Genomic DNA, 27,270 nt, shown 5'->3' on the forward strand with positions numbered 1-27,270 from the left:
AGCACATACAACATCAAGGTACAACTTTATACACAGTTACTTCCAAAACACACATATAGGGGCAGATATACAAAGGTTTGAATGGTAAATTGGAATTCGAATTTTCAAATTTGTTTTGGTCAAAACTCACAAGTTTGAATTTAAAAACAACCAATTTGAATTTAAAGGTGAGATTTATCTGACCTCGACCCTGGAAACAGTTCTAATTTGATTATTCTCCACCTAAAACCTGGCAAGTTCATGTAGAAGTCAATGGCAGAGGTCCCTTGAACTATTTGAAGATGTTAATAGTAGTGATGAGCCAATGGAAGAAAAAAAATGTTGCACGTCAAAAAGTCGTTCAAATGTTTTCATAAATGCTATTCGAATTGTGAATAAAATCTAATTTATTAGAGTTTAAAAAAATACACATTACTCAATACAACTTTTTATAAACTATCCCCATGCAGTACATATAGTATAATTCTAAAAACCTGTTCTAGGTATAGACTACATTGTATGAGAAGCTGGCGGATGTCAGTTTACTGGATACCTGAACTGTTAAATGTGATTAAAGGGATTCTGACATGATTTTTACGGTGTCGTTTTTCGTTTTCTAAACTAAACTATTTACATGGCATATAAATATATAAATAAATCTTATTCCTAAACCAACAAGTGTATCTTTTAGCTGTAATATTGGTGTGTAGGCAGCCATCTCATTTAATGTTTCAAAACAAACAAAAAAAAAGGAAGCACAGTAAATTATATATATATAGTGCAGTGACTACTAGGCTTAAAAGATATACAAATTTGAATTGTGTATATTACAAATAAGTGTAAAACACGTATAAGATCTTAATGAAACCCGGTATTCCACTCCATCTCCTGTCGTTTGCATAGGGGAATGTTCACAGTTTCCTCATGTTGACACATATAGGGGCACATTTACTAAGGGTCGAAGTGAATTTTCGAATTTCAAAAACTTTGAGTATTTTTTGGGTGCTTCGACCATCGAATAGGCCAAATTCGACTTCGATTCGAATTGAAAATACTTTGAATATTTGACCATTCGAAAATCGAAGTACTGTCTCTTTAAAAAACTTCGACTTCGCCACCTTAAACCTGCTGAATTGCTATGTTAGCCTATGGGGACCTCCTAGAACCTATAGCCAAAATTTGGCTACGTTTTAAAAAGTTTTTTTTTTTGAAAATAGTTAGATCGATCGATTAAATCTTTCTAATCGATCGATTAAATTGTTCGAAACGATCGATACAAACTATTTCTACGATCAATCAAACTATTTTACTTCGACCGAAAACGGGCAAAAAGATTCAAAAAGAATTCGATGGTCGAATTTCGAGGATTTTTAACTTTGAAATTCGACCCTTGATAAATTTGCCCCATTGAGTACAAAAGGCCAAAATATAGTAGAAAATATTTATTAAGAATTAAATAATTGCCAAAGAATGAGTTACTCACGAACATTCATAGATATACAGCATATATATGAAAGGTAGTTCAACGCGTTTCACATTGTATAGCGCCACACTTACTCAAATTCTAAGGTGCCATACACGCTAACTGTCTTTTAGGGCAAAATCACACCCTTCAACGGCTCAATTGCCCACATTGCACGAGTAGTGTGCACCTTGTGCGTGTGACGTCATGCACATGCGAGATCGACACAACACCTAACTAGCGTAATGATGTCCCTCACTCACAGCATGCGTCATATGCAGATCTACAGACATACATGTGTAATGGGGAGAAACCTCCCCATATTATACGCAAAGATAACCAGCAGCCTGGATGGGTCTTAACACATGTGCAGTACTGACTAAAAGGATGCGTACAAGATGAACAAAATACAACTGGATATCACTCCAAATTGCAGTGCAGCAGTTTATCAAAGCACAAGTAACATGACTGAGGGCATCTGGGAAACTAACAACATGTCTAGCCCCTGTCAGATTTCAAAAATAGATATAAAAAATTCTGTTTGCTTTTTTGAAAAATAAATTTCAGTGCAGAAGTCTGCTGGAGCAGCACTAGTAATTGTAGCATGTTAAACAAAAACAAAATACCTTTAATCTTATCGTACACAAAAAAAAACATATTCATCTAAACTATATTTTATGTTGAAAACTGCAGCACTCCAATACAGTCAGATACAGAAATGCACAGAGGGAAGACAGTGAGATCAAGATGATCCAGGAAAAAAAAGAACAAGCAGAAATGAAAAGGTATTTGTATCCAACTAATCAATAGTCTATATTGATGTTTCTGTGTTTAATGATTTTGAAGGCATAGTAATATTTTTTTCATATTTTTCATTGTGCAAAGGAAAGTGCAAGAAGAAGAGTTAAGAGAAAACCACCCATACTTTGATAAGCCGCTGTTTTTAGTTGGACGTGAACACCGATTCCGAAACTTCTGTAGGGTAATAGTTAGAGCACGATTTAATGCGTAAGTAACATAAGTCCATCAAAGGGTTCCTGAAGTAACAGTGACAATGGTCAGACATCTCTGTCTTTGTCAGAACAATAGTGATGTATATCTATATGTATGTGGGACAACTGTATTTAATGTTTCAGTGGGGGGGTTCCCATTCTTCACATAGTTTTGGGCACCTCTGGCTGAAATAGAGCTGTGAAGAAAATAGCCTGTGTGCCATCAACCTTATGCTCTTTGTTATTTTTACTAATGTAAAAATATTATATTTAAAGTGTACCACGTAAAACAAACCTTATTATATCGGCCAAGGTATTGCTTTTAAACATTAAGGAACAAATACATGTAATGTTGGTTCATTGAAAGCCATCACAACTCTCCATAAATCTTTATTTGCAGGCAAAGTCCCTGACATTTATTTTCAAGTGAATAATGCATAAAAATGGGACACCCAGAGTTAAATATGATACTTGTTCTATAACCTTTTCAGTTATGCAAAGATAATTCTGGAATAATAGCTTCTAGATAATGTGTGATTTATTGTACTAACCTGACTTTTAAAAGGTCAATAGTTCCTTCCACTGGTAGAATATAGGAGTGACATTTTATTTCTTCTATATTATTTTAAAACCTTGGAATTTTTTTTAAATCATTGGCGAATTCAATTTTACTTTCTAGTTTGTATACATGCAGCCCAAAAATGTATATAACGTGGCTTGTGAATTTGTCGACTTTGCTTATTGAATTCACCTCCTTAGAGGTCTGAAACAGTAGCAGTATGTAAGAATACTTGTACAAATATGGGATCCATCCAGAAACTTGTTAACCAGAAAGCTGTAAATTACAAAAAGGATATTTCCCATAGACTCAATTTTATCCAAATAATCCATATTTTTAAAAATGATTTCCTCTTTCTCTGTAATAATAAACCAGTACTTTATACTTGATCCAGACTAAGTTGCTTCTTATTGGAAGCATTTTTTATTTATTTAAAGCTTTTTTTTCCACTGTAGTGAATTGTGTATTGCCTGCAACATGTTAAACTATTCTGAGATACAGTGTGTGTGTGTGTGTGTGTGTGTGTGTGTGTGTGTGTGTGTGTGTGTGTGTGTGTGTGTGTGTGTGTGTGTGTGTGTGTGTGTGTGTGTGTGTGTGTGTGTGTGTGTGTGTGTGTGTGTGTGTGTGTGTGTGTGTGTGTGTGTGTGTGTGTGTGTGTGTGTGTGTGTGTGTGTGTGTGTGTGTGTGTGTGTGTGTGTGTGTGTGTGTGTGTGTGTGTGTGTGTTACAAATAAGAGGTTTATACCATATTCATATGTGGAATGTGACATATGATGCTTTGTGGTACATGAGGCTGTCCTACACAAATATATATGTCCCATAGATAAAAAAAAAGAAACAGGAAGTTGCCAAACGTCTCCATTCACAAATTTCTAGGCCATGTTTCGACAATGTGATTTACTGTAAGATGCTTTCTCAATGCTGAGAAACACCTCCTAAATATTTTATAGGTATAGATGCATATTTATTAAATATCATATAACAAAAGTATAAAGTCAGCCTCTTTAGCAAAGCCCCCTAATTATTCTTCATAGGCTGCCTAATACAGACTCTGTAGTGATCAAGGGATCAGAAACCAACCTTTGCGGTTGTAATTGTCATGTAACAGTATCAAGGCAAACAAGATATTGGAGATGTATTCATAGAAGATTCGTAGTTGTGCCAGCACTTCGCCAGGCATATTTTCGCCAGCGCTACGCAAATTCACTAAAATCCGAAGTTGCACTCAGGGGAAGTGTAAGGTTGCGAAGTTGCACTAGCGTTAATTTGCCAAGGAAAGCGAAGTTACGCTAGCGATGCTTAATTTGCATACGGCGCCAAATTGAAGTTACAATGGAGGTATATGTAGCATCACTACACAAGCCTGGGAAACCTTCAAAACAGCAAATAAAATTTTTATTTTGCCCTACACATGTGCCCACTGTATAGTTAAGGTGCCATGAGTTAGGAAATGTAGGGGGGAAGGAGGGTAGCCCCAAAATATTTTTTTCGAATTAACGAAAATGCGCTACGCTAGCGAATTAACCCTAGCGTTAGGCACTTCGTCCTTTAGTGAATTTGCCCCATAGTGTTGATTATATAACTCTGTATTGTATATGGTGATTGTGAAAGCCCTCTTAGGAAAGACAGAAAGCAGTGGCAGTGGATGTTAGGTCACAATTGGTGTTGCTGAGGTCAGTTTATGACATCTGGAAGGCTTTTTGTGGCTGCACCAGGCAACTGTGGTTTTAGGGAATGCTGACTATTGATAAATTTTATAATATTTTGTTGTTTTTCTTTCAAGCTTTCTTTACTACATCCTGCAGAAGCATATAGAGACAGTTTTATCTGATCCTGATAAATGTGATAAATGTTTGCAGTCTGTTTATCACATAAATAATTTTAAGGCTCAGCTATGGTCATCTGCAAAATGATTATGCCAAAGCTTTATAAATATGCCTATGGCAGGAGGTATGAAGAACAATTGTTCGGCTGTAACTGTACCCTGGGGTAAATCTTATCTTGGTAGGTGAAGGCTGAGACAACATTATAGTTTGCATACACTGCTGCAAGCTCTTCTCTAATTACATGTTTTCTGGATAATTAGATTTTCTGATGCCCATTTTATGTGGCTCACCTTTTTTGTCAGATTCGTTATTGTAATATGAAAACATTAGCTGTATTGTGTGCACATTTGAACTAAACCAAAAGAGAATGATACAAAAGAAAATAGAGAAGAACAAATTCTGTGATATAAACATATATAAAATATAACATAGCAAGCTATAGAAAGCAAGGCTCTTTTACTAACCCTTTGCCCCAGTGCAGTAGCCAGAAGCAACCAGCCAACAAAAAGCTCTGATCTGTCTAGTGTAGGTAAAATCATGTAAATACTTTTCTGGTTGGTTCTGCATGTTATTACATTGAAACAAATCTGCCCACTGTTATGACATGTGGATCAGGTCTCCAATATAAGTAGTCTGACTGGCAATAACCAGCTAAAATAGCTTAAAATGGATATATAAATCTACAGCTGTGGTAGTGTAGTACATAAAAGTCCCTACCATGGATTTCATGTTTCCAGTTTCCCCTTCAATTACCTGTTGCCATGAAAAACATGGCGTGGCACAATCAAAACCCATTGCCACTAAAAGGCTTAAAGAGATGTGTTAAGTACTGCAGAGGGTTTGTTTAATTTAATTTTTACCTTAATTGTGCCTATTTTGGCTACACATAAATGAAAGAAATAATTCTCTCATCCATTATCATCTCTGTGTAAGTACAGTGTTTGTTACAGAACCCTGCATTAGTCCTATAAGAAAATGTTATGTATTCTTCTGATTTCTCCAATAATAAAAGGTACTTACTATGTGTGTACCTAAATTCAACAGAAACACACATTTAACTGAAGTGAGTTTATGGAGCGTAACTACTAAATCATTTACTTGTTTTGTATTTTGCTCAGCTCAAAAACAGACCCTGTTACAGGAGCAGTGAAAAACACAAAATACCACCAACTTTAGTAAGTAGAATTTTATAAATTTATTTAATCTGTTTCTGAGGCTTTATGCCCTAAATTGGAATAATTATGCATTCATTGTTGTGTTCATGGTTTTGACATAGAGAAGGTTTGAATTGTGTTTTCCAAGAAAATTTGAGTTATCAAGTTTATTTTTTTGGTCAAACGTTCCATTTTCGGGTTAAAAAAAAACTAAAATTTTTCAAGTTTTTTTTTAAAAAAAAACCTCACATTATAACCTGACACTGGAAATAGCTTGAATCCGAAAATACACCATCTAAAACCTGTGGAGGTCATGTAGAAGTCAATGCAAGAGGTCCCTTGAGCCTTTTAAAGATTATTTTTGGAGGGTTTTAACCGAAAGCGCGATCAATTAGTGTGATTAGCGTTTTTTCCCTCCGAAAACTCAGTTTTCGGGTTGTTAACCCTGAACTCGCTGATTTGAGTTTTTCCAATTACATTAGAGTTGTGAATTAATTTGAGGTATATAAAACTTTAAAATTCGATCTTTAATAAATAACCCCCTTAATGAAACAACGGGGCAAAAGTACATGTGAGTACTCACTGAATAAAGTAGAACATAGTTTGTCTCAGACCATAGATTAAGGTGCCTTGTTATATTGAGATAAATCATCTCCTCAGCATTACTGCTGATAGGCTACATATAGGAAGAAACAAGATTGCCTGTTCTCTTTGTGACAGCATAGGAAGTTACATGCTGACAGGAAAGGATTGCTAATACATTGGAATTGCAATGTAGGTGTAAATGTTTACAGCCAGGCATGTTATGTGAAGCAGTGACACATTAGAACAATGTTTTTGTGTTGGACTGCTACACTTTTGAAGTCAGGCTTTTCACTACACTTGAGGGCAGATGCACTACAATTCATACTAAGCAATTCTGAAGGGTTCCAGCAGTTTGATTTTCTTAGTTATTGGTACATTACTGTAAAGTGTTTAACAATTTGGGATGTCTGCTAACACATATACTGTAAATATGTTAATTCATTAGGATTGAACTGGTGCATTGTTCTTCGGTTCTTTACAGTTCAACTTTAATGCCCTAATCATTTTCGTCAGCTTCATTTTCAGATCCTCACTTATTTGATTAGAGGGGCCCATAGTTGTTGAGTGTCAGCCAAAGTTAGTTATGTCAGAGATTGAATTAAGTTCTGCAGCTGTCAACATATGACAACCCCTAATGTCTTTTAAAGGGAATGTCAACCCAAAAAATATTTTTTCGCCTAATAAAACATAATTCTACACAACTTTGCAATATACATTCATTACAAATTTTCTATGGTTTTTTAAGTTTTGTATATGTATTGGGTCAATCAGAAGAAAATCGAAGTGCAGGACAAATCCACAGCAGTAATCTTTGACTACAAATATTTATTGGGAACGTGAAGAACACAACATGTTTCGGGCTAGGCCCTTTATCAAGTACACATTTGATAAAGGGCCTAGACTGAAACATGTTGTGTTCTTCACGTTCCCAATAAATATTTGCAGTCACAGATTACTGCTGTGGATTTGTCCTGCACTTCGATTTTCTTCTGATTGACTCTATAGGGGGATTGACATAGGATACCCCACAGGACAACCGTTATCAAGCATTTAAATGGTGCAGCCTATCTTTATATTAGATTGTATATGTATTGCTATTAAAAGCAATATTTTTATGTCCCTTTCTATTCTCTTCCCTGATAGCTTAGACTGTAGATACAATGTAAGACAAGCAGCTGATTAACAGACCTGTCTTTGCTGAGGAACTAAGACTTTTGTAACATTGTTTAAAAAATAACAACAGGAGTTAAGCAAATTCTACTTTCATTAACAATTGTTTTTGCAAATAACTTTAAAAGTACTGCAATTTCTTAGTACATGTATATTGGAAAGCTGCTTGGAATTATGTTTTCTTTTATTAGGCAAAACTTTATTTTGGGGTTGACTTGCCCTAATAAAGTAAGGTAGATTTTGAAAAGTGTTACTTCATTTGGAAGTTCAGTACAAGTTCCCAATGGCATATACTGTATACAATTGTTTATATTCCATTAATATCCCATTATTATATTAAAAGTTACTATTACTGTCTGTAAAGAAGCTTAGGAATGGCATTATTATACCCCCAGTATTTTGACTGATATCAAAATAAATTATTTTTAGAATATATTTTTATTTTCCAATAAAAATGTCTTGTAGTAATTGTTTACAAGCAAAGACTTAACATTCAGTGCTATATGTAATGCAAAGTAGCATCTGAATATAAAACTTAATTTACAACATTACATCATTTCACATCTTGCCCCACCATTTCTGTAGGTTTTAATCTCCTGAATACATTACCTTTATCTTTTTTTAGCCTTTTTTAAGCCATCTGAACTAAAGATCTTCTATTCATTCGTAGTAAATCTTTTGTCAGTCTTTTCTAGCTGTTGTTGGTCTTCTTTTCATCAATAAAATAGGGGTTTTTTTTTGTTTACTTGCCATAAAAAATACATTATTACATAACACAGTATGCTCCTTATGTGGGCCTAATCCATGTAATTGGCTGAAATCGTCAGGATTTTGTCTAAGGAAAACAGGCTAAGGTATTTGATGCGGCTTAACAAATTACAATAAGTGGCTTAAACCAGAATCTGCAGAACCCTTGCAGGTCCATACTTTGTATAGCAGAGATAAGGAGACTTCTATAATGTGGGGATAATCAGAGGGGATTGGAAGTTATTAAATCTTAAATTATTGGACTCCTCCATGATGGATTTTTTTAAGCAGTGTAGCATGTAAAGACGAACAGTTAAATATGGTATGTATATTTAATTTAATGGTTTTACAGTTACAGTAATTAAAATGCTATTGACCAATGAATTGTTATGTTTCTACAGTGATTTGTTGGGATTGGTGACTTATCTAGACTGGGTTATGATCGTTGTTACCATATGTTCCTGCATATCAATGATGTTTGAATCTCCCTTCAGTAGAGTGATGCACACCCCCACTTTACAGGTATTGCATTGATACTTCTTTCAATTCAAAAATGGTTTTTCTATAATCTTTTATTATATTACAATCTTATAATAATTAGCTGACTTTTGCTGTTTTTTTTTCAGATTGCAGAATATGTTTTTGTCATATTCATGAGCATTGAACTGAACTTGAAGATTATGGCAGATGGCTTATTTTTTACTCCAACGGCTGTCATACGAGACTTTGGGGGTGTTATGGATATCTTCATTTATCTTGTAAGTAACTGAAATTCAGCTTCCCTTCAATGTGAAAGATCACATATAGATCTGGAATGGCAACCAGCGACCATCTATTCCTTGCTTGTTTCTGTTCCATCTCATTGTCATGTAAACAACCATATAGCATTTGGGCTTCTCCTAACTTTAGTGGCACCAGTGGGCGCAGAGTGTAAAACAAGCTCTGCACTTGTCTGCCCTATAGCAAGTGCTTTATGAATAAGCAACTTTGCTCCCCTTAGTGCTTTAGCAGGATCTAAGGCATTAATAAATTAGGCCCCAAATGTTTTTACATTTATAAAATTTTGTTTGTACCTAATTCAGGATTAAACTGCAGTATCCAGCTACATTCTCCTGTACTATATGTACCAACTTTATGCACGCTTGACTCCCAAAAAAAATTGTAATCTATATATCCTGTCATGCTTTGTTGATGTCATTCTTGTCATAACTCAGTGCAAGGGTTCAGAACAAATTGAAATATTTTAACGTGGCCACAACAAAAAAGCATTATGTTTCTCCGTCTTCAGGCAATCTAGCAGATTGAGTCCAATTGAGACCAATACACTAAAATGGCCATTCATATGTGTGGTCATTTTATGGGATGACTGGTCAGATATACATGGTCATTTTTATTTTAATTATTAAGCTTTCCTTACAGACAAAGGGAAGGTTGTATGAATAGAACATGCTGAATGTGTGTTTTCCTGTTTATTTGCTTTTACTATTTCCTTTATTCACAGATAAAATCAATACAAGTTTATGCATAATGCTATTTCTTTTCATTTACCAAGGTTAGTTTAATCTTCTTGTGCTGGATGCCTAATAATATTCCTGCAAAATCCGGAACTCAGCTATTAATGGTGCTGCGCTGCTTGAGACCATTGAGAATATTTAAGCTTGTACCCCAGATGAGGAAAGTTGTGCGTGAGCTTTTCAGTGGGTTTAAAGAAATATTTCTGGTAGGTTTAAATTCTCTTTACAAAAACTGCTGGAATTAACTGTATTGTGTTACATAGTTAAATCAGGTTGAAACAAAGTCCATCAAGTTCAACCCCTCCAAATGAAAACCCAACATACATACACACACCCCTCCATACCTTCACATACATTATATATCTACAGTATATCTATACTAACTATAGAGTTTAGTATCACAATAGCCTTTGATATTATGTCTGTCCAAGAAATCATCCAAGCCACTCTTTTCTTTTCAAATTCTTTTTATTGAGTTTGCAATAAAATAAATAAATAAACTTGACATGTCTATTTGGCAATACCAAGACATTCTAAAGGGCATTAACAGAATCAGCCATCACAACATCACCCGGCAATGGATTCCACAACCTCACTGTACTTTTCTTCTAGTCTGAAGGGGTGGCCTCTGGTACAGTGATCCTCTTTATGGGTAAAAAGGTCCCCTGCTATTTGTCTATAATGTCCTCTAATGTACTTGTAAAGTGTAATCATGTCCCCTCGCAAGCGCCTTTTTTCCAGAGAAAACAACCCCAGCCTTGACAGTCTACCCTCATAATTAAAGTCTTCCATCCCGTTGCACATCTCTGCACTTTCTCTAGCTCATTTATATCCCTCTTAAAGACTGGAGTCCAAAACTGCACTGCATACTCCAGATGAGGCCTTACCAGGGACCTATAAAGAGGCATAATTATGTTTTCTTCCCTTAAGTTAATGCCCTTTTTTATGCAAGACAGAACTGTATTTGCTTTAGTAGCCACAGAATGACACTGCCCAGAATTAGACAACTTGTTATCTACAAAAATCCCTAGATCCTTCTAATTTATTGAAACTCCCAACACACTGCCATTAAATGTATAACGTGCATTTATATAATTTTTTCCAAAGTAAATAAATAAGCTTTCATTTAACAACATTGAACCTCTTTTCCAGTTTGCTGCCCAGTTTCCCAATTTAGACAAATCACTCTGCAAAGTGGCAGCATCCTGCATGGAACCTATAGTTCTGCACAATTTAGTATCATCTGCAAAAATAGAAACAATATTTTAAATGCCCACCTCCAGGTCATTAATAAACAAGTTGAAAAGCAAGGGACCTAGTACAGAGCCCTGCGGTACTCCACTAACAACACTGGTCCAATTAGAAAATGTTCAATTTACCACCACTCTTTGAAGTCTGTCTTTTAGCCAGTTCTCTATCCAGGTACAAATACTATGTTCCAAGTCAACATTCCTTAATTTAACCAGTAATCTTTTGTGTGGCACTGTATCAAATGCTTTAGCAAAGTCTAAGTAAGTCACATCCACTGCCATCCCAGAATTGAGGTCGCTGCTTATCGTCTCATAAACAGATGAAATGTAGTTAATCTGGCAAGATCTGTTATGCATAAAACCATGCTCGCACAAATTCATAATATTTCAGTATATTTGCTATGAAGTCCAGTATCTTATCCTTTATTAAGCCTTTGAAAAGCTTTCCTACCACTGAGGTCAGACTAACTGGCATAACGTTTTGAGGCTAAGAATGGGATCCTTTTTTGAATAGCAGCACCACATTAGCAATTTGCCAGTCTATCTGCACAATGCCAGACCTCAATGAATCTTTAAGTGAAGACGTTTGGTAATCACAGAGCTAAGCTTGCTAAGTACACTGGGATGAATACCATCTGGCCATGGACCTTTGTTTATCTTAACATGTTCTAGTCTCTTTTGAATTTCCTCATGTGTGAACCATGCATCCTTAGTTGTATTACTAGAATTGGGACTATTATTAAGGAAACCTTAATTAACTGGTTCCTCATTTGTGTAGACAGACGAAAAATTCAGAGTTTTCAGAGTTCAGAATTTTCTAATGTTGTGTGAATCTTTGGTTCATAGCATGTGTATGTTACTCAGGGCCGCCATCAGGGGGGACAGGGGGGACAAGCGTACCGGGCCCAGGCATGAAGGGGGACCCGGCAGCGCTGCATTTTTTTGAAGATCCGGGCCCCCCTTACGAGCGCCCGAGCCGTACGTCATTCCTCTTGAGTGCCGAATGCGGAAGTGCCGAAAAGCCGAAGCCGATGCGCCGAAAAGACCCGAAGTCACGGAAAAAGCCGAAGTGCCGAAGTCCCGAAGTCACGAAGCGCCGAAAAGACCCGAAGTCACGAAAACAGCCGAAGCCGAAGTCCTGAAGCAGCGCAAAGACCCGAAGTCACGAAAACAGCCGAAATTGAAGTCCTGAAGCGGTGAAAAGACCCGAAGTCACGAAAGGAGGCGAAGTTGAAGTACTGAAGCCATGAGTTCAATTCTACTGAACACCAGTTTGTGTTTTTTTTTTTTTTTAATCCCCTGGCCACCAATGTATTATTTTAATATTCTATAGGCCCCTGCCACCAATCTTTTTTTTTAAACTTTTTTTTGGGGCCCCAATTTGTTTTGAACTTATAAGGGGGCCCCTGCCGCCAATGTTTTTTTTTTTTTTCAAAAAAAAAATTTTTTATTTTTTTTTTGGGGCCCCAATTTGTTTTTAACTTGTAAGGGGGCCCCTGCCACCAGTTTTTTTTTTTTTCAAAAAAATTTTTTTTTTTCCAAATTTTTTTTTGGGGCCCCAATTTGTTTTTAACTTATAAGGGGGCCCCTGCCACCAATGTTTGTTTATTTTTTAGTTTTTTTTACATTTTTTTTTGTTGGGGCCCCAAGTTTTTTTTAACTTATAAGGGGGCCCCTGCCACCAATGTTTTTAAAAAAAAAAAAAAATGTAAATTTTTTTTTTTTGGGGCCCCAATTTTTTTTATAAGGGGGCCCTGACCATCAATAGCTTTTTACAACTTGTGTGGGGGGGGGGTTACTTTTTTAGCGCTGATGTCTGTGTGGTCTTTTAACTGCAATGTGGGCGGGATATGGGGCGGAGCTTGGTCGTCAGTGTGGGCGGGGCCCAGGGGGCCCCAAAAATTTTGTTGTACGGGGCCCCGTGATTTCTAATGGCGGCCCTGATGTTACTACACCTGTGTGCAGGAGGAGGCCCAACGTTATCTTGCTTAGCTGGTGTATCAGTATCAGAGCATCAGTTATATTAGACCCTCTCTTTCTTTTAGCTGGGGCCTTAGTGATGTTGTGTGGTGGATGTGAGTGGTGTTATTTAACTCCACCTCTCAGCTGCACAAATCAGGTGTTTAGGACACCAGATGTTTTTAAACATAAGACAAGTGTTTGTTTAGCATATCACCACAGGGTAATAACTCAGTGCAGATCACTGAAGTAGATATAGTTTTAGCACTATTCATATAAAGAGCTTTATTTTTTCTTGTTTTTTACTGTGGTCCCTTCACTTTAAGGCCAGTCTTACCTGGGAGATCTACCAGTAATCTATCAATCCTGTGTTGGACCTCCGTGTGGATCTTTGTTGCTAAGTCTGTCTACATAGTGTTCTATGACATTGCATGTTTTATTGCTGTCTAGTTACCTTATTCACAGGGCCCCTGTCCCCCAAATTCACTAAAGTGGTCCTTATAAGGTACTCTTCTAACCGGGGCCTTGTTATTCCAAGCTCACCAGCAGACATCCATTCTGCTCAGCAAGTGGAGGCCAAAGAGAAAGAGCCATGGGTTGCTAGTGACTATACTTAACAGCAAATAGTAATAGCTCCCATTGCCAAATGGGGAAATATATCCCACAAAGTATTTAGGATATGGTGCTAGGATTTAGATAATGTAATTAAGACAGTGGGGGATGTGCCGAGCCATAAGGGAATTAACCCCAAGGGTTCCTACAAGTGTTCACGGATAAGGCATGATCACACAGTGCATTTTGTTGAATGCTTACTTCTCAGCAGACATAGGGGGTACAGGCTACAAAAACTTCACATTAACGCAAAGGAAAATGCTTCATGGTGCCACATACCTGCATTTACTGCTTGTAGGATATGGGCCTACAAAATATGGTAAGATTGAACGATTGTTATTGTTGCCCTTTAACAAAAATTGAGAACATGAATAGCTGTTAGTTTCTAAAATACATTGATATCTGATTCGAATGTATGTTTGTGCTGATTAAAAACGTTCTGTTTTTAACACATATGAAAAGAAAACTGCTGTATTTCAAATGGGTTGAGCATCTTAAATACTAAATTATATATGACCTTAACACACCTTTCCACTCTATGCTAATTATGCAAATCCTACAGGTTTCTATTCTCCTGCTGACACTGATGCTGGTATTTGCAAGCTTTGGCGTGCAGCTTTTTGCAGGGAAACTGGCAAAATGCAATGATCCACAAAAACTCACCAGGGTAAGTAATGTTAGAGAGTTCTTTAAGACAAGTATGTAATGCTGCAGTATTGACACTTAAGGAATGTACATAGTATGACCACTAACTGATACTAGAAAGAGACAAGCTGAATTATACTGTAGGTAAAATGCTTTGTGATAAAGATGCTTGATTATATAGAGAATTGTTAAACTAGGTTTTGGGGAGGGCCCATGGATGGAAGGGCTCAACCTAAAGGCCAGGATGAGATGTCGATTGAATGCTACAAAACCCAATCTGAAAGTCAATTAAATAAAATTTGGGGTGAACACTTCCTAGGGAACGATTATTAAAAGGCTGAAGAAGCAATATTTGCATATACAGGTATTTCTAAATTATTGTGAAGAAGGGGGTTGAAACAAAAGAGGGGGCTTGGGCTAGAACAGTCTTTAAAAATCACAGCTTAAGGAAACCATTAAGGTAAAGTTAGGAGCACAAAATGGAAATATGTCACAGGAATAGACATTTCTCAATGTTTAACTTAAAGGAGAAGGAAAGGTTAAAACTAAGTAAGCCTTATCAGAAAGGTCCACCTAAATACACCGTAAACCCTCAAAGTAGTGCTGCTCTGAGTCCTCTTTCAAAATAAACACTGCATTTTTTTCCTTCTATTGTGTACACATGGGCTTCTGTATCAGACTTCCTGCCTTCAGCTTAAACCTCATTGCCCTGGGCAAGAGCATGCTCAGTTTGCTCCTCTTCCCCTCACTTCTCTGCTGTAAGATGAGCCCAGAGCTATGACTGAGCAGGGAGAGACTCAGGCAGGAAGTGATGTCACACCAAGTTAATACTGCAGCTTCTATCCTAAACAAACAGAGAGCTTCTAGAGCTTTTTACTCAGGTATGGTAAAACATTCTACAGAATAAATATAGCATTCTAGCTTGCACTATTGCAGCTAATCTATTGGCAATAAAATGCCTCCGTAGCTTTCCTTCTCCTTTAACCATCTGCTGTAAAAATGGAAGGTATAATACTACCTGGTTAGTGTAATGATTACCATGAGTTACCAGAAGTTTTTTTCTAGAAAAAATAATAATACTGACCTTCCTATAATTCTGTTAATAACATTGGCAGAAAATCCTATATTTACCAGCCAGTTGCCAACCAAACTAGGATGGGTTTCATCTTGATCATGATTCAACAGTACTGATAAGAGGATGGCATTGGAGATTCCAGAGAATGGGCAATAATTAAAAGGGGCCCAGTAGATTTCTGGTTTGGTTATATCTGGATTGTGTATGTAGTTTAACGAAAAGAAATTCACTGGCACTCAGGTAATGCTAGCAGGGTGAAACCCTTGCTTTAAATTTATTTAATGCGGATTCGAGTTCCAGGAAGGCCAGGGTGTGTGTTTGTAATTTGGATAATCTTTGTGTATGTAGTTTACCACTATACAAATAGCCCATGTTGAATTAAAATAACTTTATTTTTATGTTAACATGGTTTCTTTTACTTCTTAACTCCAACAATTCCCCTCTAATTTGATTGAATTTTACACGATTCCAACAACCAATATCCATGTAAACATGAGATGTCATTGTCTGGTGCAGATATTGGAGGGGCTGCAACACACTCATTATCTAAATAAATTCTGTTTTAGAGTGTTTTGTCACTAGCTTACAGGAAATATGGATTTACTGCATCTCTATGTATGCTGTTTTTGTCCAACTCTGCGGGAAGCAAAAACAGATGTCAGTACACAGGGTGATTTTGGTGAAACCAGTAAAAACATGGTACTCTATGGCATGATTGCTCAGGGTCACTACACTGAGCTCCTTAGAGCTCTATAAAAAGAAATTCTTTTTTATTCAATTTATAATAACTGATTTGACCCTTTTCTGTATTAATACATCTGAAACATAGGTTTTTCTTTAAAAAATTATTTTTAGTTAAATGTTTATATCACTAAAAGTGTACTGGATTCTTACTGAGTCTTGTATTTTTCATGCTTAGGAAGATTGTCATGGAATATTTAGAATCAATGTCAGTGTTTCAAAAAATTTAAATTTGAAATTAAAACCAGACGAAAAGAAGCCTGGATTCTGGGTTCCTAGAGTCTGGTAAGTAGAAAAGCAATTCCAATTGGCACTGTCTCCATAGTGCATAGTTTATAATCATACAAGACATCACACTGTATCAAAATACCTTCCGTATAAGCACTACAACTTTGTAGATTATATTTTATTGTTGTTAAAAGATGCCTTATCTGTACAAAATATAAATCTACCAATGATTTAGCTGAAGTCTTTCTCTTTTTGCCTTATGATAAGCTGCATCTGTCGTGCTCTGGTTTAATCATTTTGTTATCTGCCTCAAAATATGAATACAATATTCAGTTGTATAAACAGGACAATAATTGTATTGTGATTGACAGACCACAGTTTCTTTCTTTAATTATTATTTATTATTAATAGTAATTATTCTTGGCAAGACCAGTGCATTTTTTGACTATGTTGAATGATGGTATTTCAGTTTTTTGGTACAAGGCAATTGTCTTACATTCATAAATGGAGCAGTAACCCATAGGAACCAATCAGCGGGTAGAATGTACTGGTCACCTGTGTAAAAGTAAACATCCTATTGGTTGCTATGGGTTACTAATCCTGGGCAAAGTTAGTGCCTCTTATTACATATTGGGGATAGAGAAATAGAATGTTAAGCCTTAGGAATCAAACTGTTCTTTATGTGAGACTTTATAATGGGAAAAAATAAGAAAAATCTAATCAATTATAGAAATATGAAATATAATGTTATCAATTATAGAAGGTCTTGTTTTAATAATGTGCAATGTTGGCACAATTGACTATATTTTTAATCCACAATGAAGCATCCCTCCCAGAATTCCAGCATAATTGCACTGGCTACAATCTGAAACTAATATTATCATCAGATACCAGCACAAAGATTTATCATTTAGTGAACGGAACACAAACTAGCTTACCTTAAGCAAGTGAGGCATTGTACAACATGCAAGAGGAACATTAGTTTATACTTATACATGATTGGTCCTTATTGTTCGATACCAGGCTTTCTTTCATTGGAATATGTCGTACCTTATGCAACAGTAGGGGCAACCAGCAATTAGGCGCACTGTCCTAATATATATAAGTGCAAAGATACAAATTTGTATATAATATTTGGACAATGGCTACTGTGCCCATTTATGTTCTTAGCAGTCATCAGCTTCCCTTGTGTGTGATTGTTGCAATTTGTTTATCCCTACAGGGCAAATCCCCGTAATTTTAATTTTGACAATGTGGGAAATGCCATGCTGGCCTTGTTTGAAGTATTGTCTTTGAAGGGCTGGGTTGAAGTGCGAGATGTTATTATTCATCGAGTTGGACCGGTAAGTTGGTCTGTAACTGAAAATATTTTCCAAATGCAGTATAACTGCCCTTTATTAATAATTTTCCATCTTTCTTTTTTGAAGATCCATGGAATTTATATTCATGTCTTTGTGTTTCTTGGCTGTATGATTGGCTTGACTCTCTTTGTTGGTGTGGTTATTGCTAACTTTAATGAGAATAAGGTAAGAAATATATTTATTTGAACAACAAAACATTTGTTTGTAGAAAATAAATTACAATAGAAAATACAACAAAAATCTATTTATTAATACATAACAGTTATCAGTTTATTATTAGGACATAGCTATATAAATAAATATAAACTACAGGATGAAAATCATTTCTGTTTCAATAGATTTTTATGCAAGTGTCACAGCTAATTTTCTCTCATCACATAACGGCAAAAAAGTAAAGTAAACATAGTTATTATTGATGGTTTGATGTTTTAATTTGCTGCATGTTTTCAGGTATTGGCTTCCAATTTGTTAAGTGAAGACAGAGTTCCCAAACTCCATTTTTAAAGGAGAAGGAAAGCTACTTAAGCAGTTTATTGCCAATAGATTAGCCACGATAGTGCAAGCTATAAATTTATTCTGCAGAATGCTTTACCATACTTGAGTAAATAGCTCTTGAATTGTTCTTGGATAGCAGCTGCCATATTGGCTTAGTGTGACATCACTTCCTGCCTGAGTCTCTCTCTGCTCACTCATAGCTCTGGGCTCAGATTACAGCAGGGATGGGAGGAGGGCGGGGGAGAGGGAGAGAAACGCAAACTGAGCATGCTCAAGGCCGTGCCCTGGAGGCTTAAGCTGAAAACAGGAAGTCTGATACAGAAGTCCATGTATACACAATAGAAGGAAAGACGTGGTGTTTCTTTTGACAGAGGACACAGAGCAGCATTACTTTGAGGGTTTACTGGTGTATTTATATAGACCTTTCTAATACAGCTTACTTAATTTTAGCCTTTCCTTCTCCTTTAACAACAGACAATTTTCTGGAGAATGACCAGACTTAGGGCAACAGAAAAATAGAAGCTATAGATCAACCCAGCCAGTATTTGGTGTCCAAGTGGCTCACCATCTAAATACTGCTTACAGGGTATTAGGATCAGAGGTTCTCCAGCTCTGTGTTGCCTGGACACTGATATATAATATATTTAAAAGAAGTTAAAATCCAATAACACATGAACCAATTTTCGACCAAAGTTACTTTATCTAAAACATACAGATATAGATATACTTTTAACACAAATAGATAAGTGATCTGTATATAGACCAAATTATTGCCCCTTTGATTAAATGATCAAAACTGCAAAATGAATTAGTGCCTATTTCTTCTAGGATAGCAATGTCCATATCTATATATACATCTCTATCCAGTTATAATTTCCTATATATTATATCCTCTATACCACAGGCAGTTATATATGTATATATCAGATTATCTGCAGATGTTGTTTGTAGCCTGATGAAAGCAATATATATTGAAACTTGCTCTAACAGAGTAGGGCTGTGGGACCGAGTTAATATACTGTATATTGTGTTGGAAAATGGTTTTACAAATCACTAACAGCAGGATGCAATATAGTACCATACATGCAAGGCTATCGGTGTATATTTATAGTTAGCGCTGATCCAACAGGAAATTGAGACAGTGATCTGAGACTCTTTCAAATGTTAAGAGGGAGTTGGTCATGTTTACGGACATGTGTTACTTGTTTCAAAACTACACCATCAATTTATTCAAAATGTTATTCTAACCCCAATAAAAATTATTTATTAAATAACTGGATCATGCACTCTAAGGGGCATATTTATCAAGGGTCGAATTTCGAATTTGAAAAACTTCGAAATTTGAATTCAAAAAGACCAACCGAAATTACGTTGAAGTTTTTTTTTTGGCCGAATAGGTCCGTTTTCGATCTAATAGGTCCACATTCGATCAAATTCAAATGACGTTTTTTCCCCAAAAAGACTTTGATTTTTCAAAGTCCATCAATTGACTTCAAATAGGTTCTAGGAGGTCCCCCATAGACTAAAACAGCAATTTGGCTGGTTTTAGATGTTGAATGGTCAAAGTCAAATTTTTAAAGACAGTACATGATAAATTTCGATATTAGATTTTTTTCAAATTTGAATCAAATTTGGACTATTCCCTAGTCGAAGTACACAAAAAATAGCTTGAAATTTGAATTTTTTGAAACACGAAAAATTCACCTCGACTGGCATATTTAACAAGGGTCGAATTTTGAATTTGAAAAACTCCAACTGAAATTCAGTCAAGTTTTTTTTTTTGGCCAAATGGGTCAGTTTTTGATCGAATAGGTCCATATTCGGCCGAATTCAAATCGTATGAATCAAAGTTTTTCCCCAAAAAACCTTTGAGACATTACATGATAAATTTCGATATTCAAATTTTCAAATTTTTTTCAGATTTAGGACTATTCCCTAGTCTAAGTACACAAAAATAGCTCGAAATTAGAATTTTTTGAATTCAAAAATTCACCTCGACCTTTGATAAATTTGCCCCATAAACTTTGAATTTCAGAAGATTTATTAAAAGATCCGAATAAAAAAGTAGGAATTGAATATATTGAGCTCAAATACGAATACTTACAAAATCTGCCTAAAATCTGAAAACCTCTAAAAGCCCAAATTGATTTAAAACAGTCCAGTAAGATCAGCGCAGCTCCCATTCCTGGTGGATGGAAATGCAGCTATATATTTAACTTTTCTACAAATTAAATTATTTTTTAACTGAATACCTCTGATCCTGTGGATCCGTTTGAGTGCCGGTCAGCTCTGCTTCTATATTCTCTCCAGCACATTATACAACCAATACATTGTCCCTGAGGAACAGCTGGACAGCCATAGACCTGCTCTACTTAGAAACAGAGTTCCCAATTTTCTGTCCAACACTCATGGAATGCAGAATTATATAGTATGCCCTTAAGCAATTTTGATCATGAGAGCCATTAGGTGCATGTGTCAAATAATTTAGTGATGCAGTTCTCAGTAGGGGAGTGTACAATTCATGATTTATTTAATAATGCTTTTTAATACAAATTTTAGATTGTCTTAACAATACATTTGATGTCTTTCTCTGTATTGCCAAGGGTACGGCTTTACTGACTGTTGATCAAAGGAGATGGGAAGATCTGAAAAGCAGACTAAAGATAGCCCAACCACTTCATCTCCCCCCACGTCCAGGTATCAAAGCATCCCTAAACTACTTCATGTTCCATGCTTGTGTATACCCCCTGTGGTCTCATTTTATGGATATATACAATTATGCTATTTTACAAAGAAATATACATTTTCCACATATTGTTAATGGACACAATAGCAAAATTATATTTCCGCAAAGAAAAATCTCTATTCCTGGCAAATGAAGACAAAAACAAATTGCTCTCATATGCGAATCCTGTAGTATTTAGAGATAATAAATGATAAATTATAGGAAAACACATGTACAGGTTTTTTCCAGTTGGAGAAAAGAAGCTGATTTCCCAGCACTGCTTCATTCCTGCTGTGTTTTACACAGCATATTGCAGTCTCCCATTAAAGTATGAGTGATTTTCTCTCTGATAGGCCCACTATTTGGAATGAATTTGCTGTTCATTCCACAGCACAATGCCAGAAATAGTACAATTGTCCTACAAGTGTGGCACAGCTTATAGTTTGGAAGCTTGGGATTAAAAACAATATATAAAATATTGTACTTTTTGCTAATATAGTGAGTGCTAGTAATGCTACTTTCCTACCAAACTCCAGTTCAAGATATTACATTTATTTTTATAAGGATAAATGAGTCTTAGGCTAGAACTACAAGGGCATTTTGAATCCAGTAGCTTCCGTTCCAACACGACGTGAGGAAGCACAGGCGTCTTGTCGTATGCGACGAATCTAAGGTAAGTAATAGGAATGTCGGACGTTGTCGCAGCGTGCATCTGACACGACTGTCGGATGCGAATACTGCATGTTGCGTCTTCATCTGACTGTCGGGATGTGTGGGATGCACGCTGTGACAACGTTCCAAGCATTGCGTCGGAACAGAAGGTATCGGATTCAAAACGCCTGTTTAGTTCTACCCTGAAAATAAAATAATTGTTTCTGGAATAATACCAAGGCATTTGGTATTCTGGAATCAACACACTTTCAATGTCTTAAATAATAAGTACATATTCTTTATCTTTTTACATTTTAACAACATAAAGTATATCTATAAAAGATGTGTAATATGCTGTATTTTGTCCGCATGAAGTGTCTAGAGTCAAATAACTCCATGAATATTGATTATATATATCCTCATCAAGAATCTATTTGTATGGGGAGAGTTCAGTGAACTTTGGAATGAGTGCAGAGCCAGGCTCTGTCTTTGATGTTTAATTCAATTGAGTTTCTTTGCTTTATGATTTTTAGATAATGATGGTTTCAGAGCCCGCATGTATGACATAACTCAGCATCCTTTTTTCAAGAGGACAATTGCTGTACTTGTTTTAGCACAGTCTGTGCTTCTGTCAGTAAAGGTATGTTATATAAACATCTTTATTCTCTGTCTATTTATAAAGCCCCTAGATCAGCAATTTAAAAAAATTAAATAAATATATATATATATAAATAATAATGTATATTATAATGTATAATATATATAATGTAGATTTGTGTTATAGTCATTTCTTTTACATGCACTAGGAATATACATCTTAATTTAATATCCTCTTAAATATCCTCTTCCTTTAAATCAACATTTACTATGACGTAGAAGGTGATATTCTGAGACAATGTGTAATTGATTTTCATTTTTTATTATTTGTGGTTTTTGAGTTATTTAGCTTTTCATTCAGCAGCTCTCCAGTTTGCAATTTCAACAATCTAGTTGCTAGGGTCCACATTACCCTAGCAACTATGCATTGATTTGAAAAAGAGACTGGACCATGAATAGGAGAGGCCTGTATAGAAAGATTAGTAATAAAAAGTGGCAATAACAATACATTTGTAGCTTTACTGAGCATTTGTTTTTTAGATGGGGTCAGTGACCCCCGTTTGAAAGCAATAAAGAATCAGAAGAAAAAGGCAAATAATTAAAAAAACTACACAAAATAAAAAATGAAGTCCAACTAAAAATTTGCTTAGAATTACTATCATACTATAACATACTAAAAGTTAACTTAAAGGTGAAGCACCCCTTTAAGAAGCCCCTTATGGAGTATATTATATATTCAGTATCTTGTGTGTCAGTCCAGGATGCAGCAGCACAGAGCATGTGCAGTGAAGCAGCAGAAAAGAAGCTACTGGGGCTTGTTTGGAGACACAGATCTTTGCTGCTAAAGGGCTCTGGTTGCCTTGGGATGGTACAGAAGCCCAAAACATAATGTACAACATTTGTAGCCTGCTTCTTTAGTTAAGCTTTAGTTCTCCTTTAATTTGTATTAATGAAAATTTGTATTAAAATTATTTTTTTAATCTGACTTTTTTGTTTATTTCTAGCCACTTTACTAGTAACGGGTACTGCAATTGTTTGGTTTATGCTTTTATTTTAAGGATATATAATTATATATATATTTAATTACAGTAATCTATAGCATTAGCATCTCTGACATGTACTTTAATTTGAACATATTAAATATTACTGTATAAAAGCAACTGATAACAGTATTTCTGAATTCTATATTGTATTAATCTGCCTTTTATATGCTGAGGCCTGGTGTTGTGCATCATGTTGTAATGCATATCCAGTAACTCATGTTTATTTGATATGTAATTGCAACAGCAATTCCACTTTCTGGACCCTACTGATTTTTTAGGACTCACAAAGCCCCTTGTTTCCTCAAGGTAGCTTTACTTGAACATTCTGTAGATAAATATCTTTAACATCATTTAAAAATTATTGTCTTTTTCAGTGGGATGTTGAAGATCCCGTGACAGTTCCACTGGCAACTATGTCTGTGGTTTTCACTTTCATCTTTGTGCTTGAGGTAAAATATTCCAGGCTATTTTTTATTCATATAAATATAGTATAAATGACATATATATGCTGACACTGCCAAAATATATATAATATATATATATATATATATATATATATATGGCAGTGTAGTGACTGATAATGTGAATGTGACATGGAATTATTTCTTTTTTGGCATTTATTGTTAAAAAAGGAAGGCATTTGATATGCATAAAATGAAAAAAGCATTTCTTGGCAGCATTCAGTTCTGGTGCATTATAATGCCGTTTTCACCATGTGTCTTTTATTAAAAGGTAACCATGAAGATAACAGCTATGTCACCTGCTGGATTTTGGCAAAGTAGAAGAAATCGATATGATCTCCTTGTCACATCCCTTGGTGTGATCTGGGTGATACTTCATTTTGCTTTACTGGTAAACTATTCTTTAATTCTCTAACCATTTTCATCTGTTAGTAAATGCTAGGGATTTTTTGGGACAGAGAGAGACACAGTGGGTTCTGGATATTTATGTAAATCTTTCTTTTTAAATAAGCACACTTAGGGGCACATTTACTAAGGGTCGAATTTCGAAGTGAAAAAACTTCGAAATTCGACCATCGAATTGCAATAGTTATTATTCGAAGTCAAAGTTGTTTTTGATCGAATATGGCCATATGCGATCGAAGTAAAATCGGTCGATCGAGCGATTAAATCCTTCGATTCAAACTATTCGAATGATTTAATCGATCGATCAAACAATTTTCAAAAAAAAACTTTGACTTCTAAAAACTTAGCCAAATGTTGGCTATCGGTTCTAGGAGGTCCCCATAGGCTAACAAAGCAATTTGGCAGGTTTAAGGTGGCGAAGTGTCGAAGTCGAACTTTTTTAAAGAGACAGTACTCCGATTTAAGTCGAATTTGGCCTATTTGATGGGCGAAGTACCCAAAAATTACTTTGAAATTCGAAGTTTTTTTTCACTTCGAATTCACTTCGACCCTTAGTAAATGTGCCCGTTGAACTACCAGAATACAATGTAAGGGGCAAATGTATTATAGGTCAAACTGGGAAATACAGAAGAATTGCCAGCAGTATGATCTATTTAACCATAAATCAAAACTTTCCTGATTTTAAAGGGACAGCATACTGCCTTTTCAACATCAGTGCAAGATAATGCCCCTTTATAATGAGCCCCTGCTAACAAAGCAGTCAAAACAGAAGGTGAATAATACTGACTACTGGTAATCTAATTATCTACCTCACAAGAACCAAACATGGAACAGCTTTAGTTTCCCTGTTTAACTCAAGGAACTAAATTGAATTTTTTTTTTTGTGATTGAAACAATGTATGTTAAGGACAGGACCTATTAATTTGACTTGTGGAACAAGGGGGTATAACTTAAACTGAACAAATAAAAAGGTCCTAAGACTAGTTCCCAAGAGTCACCATGACTCTCCAGAGAAGTTTTAGTTACCAAGACTCACCAGAGAAGAGGCCCAGGCACTGCCTTGAGCCTTCAGTTGGGGGAGCAGATCCAACCATATTCATGCAAAGCAAGCATGTATAAAGATGTATTGAATCCAATAATAGTTTATTTAGGTAAATATAAATGTAGCCTTACGTGTTTTGTGTTCAACAAACATCATAACATCAAAATAATAGACTCTACAAAGGGTGTACAGTGGACTGACTGTTATTAGGAGTCTGCATAAATATCAAGGTGTTGCCTACTGTTGCCTGACAAGCGTTGATATAGGCATATGTTGGGCAATATACAATGAATTCTATGGGGAGGCTAATGTGGACACTATGGGGCTTTGTTTTAGGCTATTAAAAATCATGGTGCTTAAAGTTCCCAAATTAGCCCCATGTAGCATTAACCATAAGGGCTACTTATGTGGTAACATTGGCTCTAGACTATGGCCTGTTTTGTTCCATAGTAGCAAAATAAGTATATATTTTTCTGATTTTACTTTACCTTTAAAAAAAATGCCATTGTTTAAATAATGTATTCAGTCACTGTAAAAATATGAAAATATTTAAAATCGAATTACCAATGCTATTTTGTCCTTACAGAATGAATACACATATATGATGGGTGCTTGTATAATAGTCTTCAGGTTTTTCTCCATCTGTGGCAAACATGTAAGTTAAACAAGTATCATTGGCCTTTTTATTTGAAATCCTATATTCTATAACTTTCCTGTCTGGCTGCAAGGTATTCCCACTTCAAATCAAATTCCCTTTAGTGTGTTAAAGTATACTGTGCTGGGGTTTTAATATAATGGAAATTTAAACAAAGACATACTTTGCTGAGTCATTTAAAAGTTAACATTCATTTAATAACATAAAAATAAAACCTGAAAATACCACATATTTAGACAACCCAGTGGATAGTATGAACTAAATTAACATGGTAATGGAGGGGCGTAAGCTAATTTATAGATTTCCTTTCCAGAATCAGTGGATCACTACTAGTACTGTCATTTTTGTAGGTACAGATACCTTATCTGGAAACCTGTTATATAGAAAGGACATTTAATTTATGGAAATAATTGTAATTTTTCATAATGAATTCCTTTTTCCCTGTAATAATAAAAAGTACCTTGTACTTGATGGTAACTAAAGGTGGCCATACATGGGCAGATTAAAGCTGCCGATATCGGTCCTTTAGACCAATTCGGCAGCTTATCTACCTGTGTGGGGGGACTTCCGACAATTCTCTCCGATTGATAGCAGGCCAGAAATCGGGCAGATAATGATCGGGCAGGTTTGGTTTTTCCTGCGATCAAGGACCGCATCGGCTAGTTGATGATGTCATATGACCCATCAGCACTCATTCTCTCTGTTGTAATCCGATCGTTCAGCCCTAGGGCCGAACATTTGGATTAACCTATCGCCCTGCCGTTGGTGGGCATATTGGGGAAATATCCGCTCCAAACGAGAGGATCTTATTGTGTATGGCCATCCTAAGCTGCATTATGTCTGTCAGCCATACATATAAAGCTGTATAATAAAAATCCTTTTCAAATGAAACATGAAACATAAATTCCCTTATGAAAACATCCATACCTGTTATAAACTCCTTTAAAAGTCTCTTCAGTCATATATTGCTTGCCCCTCCTCTATGCCTTAGGTATAGAGATGGGGCAGGCAATTACTTTCACTTTCCATTCTGCACTTCCTAGATGTCACCGCACTACTCGCATTCCCCCTCCCTCCTCACCATTTAATTGTGTAGCCAGTGCATGGGCATCATGTGCCCCATACTGGCACATAAACAAGATTTTGCCATGATGCAAAGTTTGACTTAACAACAGTGTCCACAAAATGGATGTTGCCTACTTGATGTTATTGTGAATTCCAAGACTGTAGGAAACAAGATTTTAAATAATTTATATAATGTGAGTATTTTGCTCGACTGAAAACATAAAATAGGATTTGAATTATTTCTTAGGGTGACAGGTCTCCTTTAATCCATAT

The 27,270-nt window shown here is 35.8% G+C and overlaps 1 protein-coding gene across 4 annotated transcripts in view; it reads left to right on the plus strand.

Annotated features, from left to right (window-relative positions):
• Nucleotides 1–27,270, plus strand: part of nalcn.L (sodium leak channel, non selective L homeolog) — a 155,438-nt gene that overhangs the window by 110,245 nt on the left and 17,923 nt on the right. For all 4 annotated transcript variants that reach the window (XM_041582403.1, XM_041582405.1, XM_041582404.1 and 1 more), the window contains 15 exons: nt 2,135–2,226; nt 2,327–2,449; nt 5,936–5,992; nt 8,875–8,995; nt 9,100–9,231; nt 10,026–10,193; nt 14,371–14,475; nt 16,448–16,554; nt 17,720–17,840; nt 17,925–18,023; nt 20,957–21,050; nt 22,263–22,369; nt 23,744–23,818; nt 24,102–24,221; nt 25,864–25,932. In XM_041582403.1, coding sequence (XP_041438337.1) covers nt 2,135–2,226; nt 2,327–2,449; nt 5,936–5,992; nt 8,875–8,995; nt 9,100–9,231; nt 10,026–10,193; nt 14,371–14,475; nt 16,448–16,554; nt 17,720–17,840; nt 17,925–18,023; nt 20,957–21,050; nt 22,263–22,369; nt 23,744–23,818; nt 24,102–24,221; nt 25,864–25,932 — 1,590 coding nt within the window. The remainder of the gene's footprint in view (nt 1–2,134; nt 2,227–2,326; nt 2,450–5,935; nt 5,993–8,874; nt 8,996–9,099; nt 9,232–10,025; nt 10,194–14,370; nt 14,476–16,447; nt 16,555–17,719; nt 17,841–17,924; nt 18,024–20,956; nt 21,051–22,262; nt 22,370–23,743; nt 23,819–24,101; nt 24,222–25,863; nt 25,933–27,270) is intronic.

This window comes from Xenopus laevis, chromosome 2L (genome assembly GCF_017654675.1).
Source record: "Xenopus laevis strain J_2021 chromosome 2L, Xenopus_laevis_v10.1, whole genome shotgun sequence".
Lineage (NCBI taxonomy): Eukaryota > Metazoa > Chordata > Amphibia > Anura > Pipidae > Xenopus > Xenopus laevis.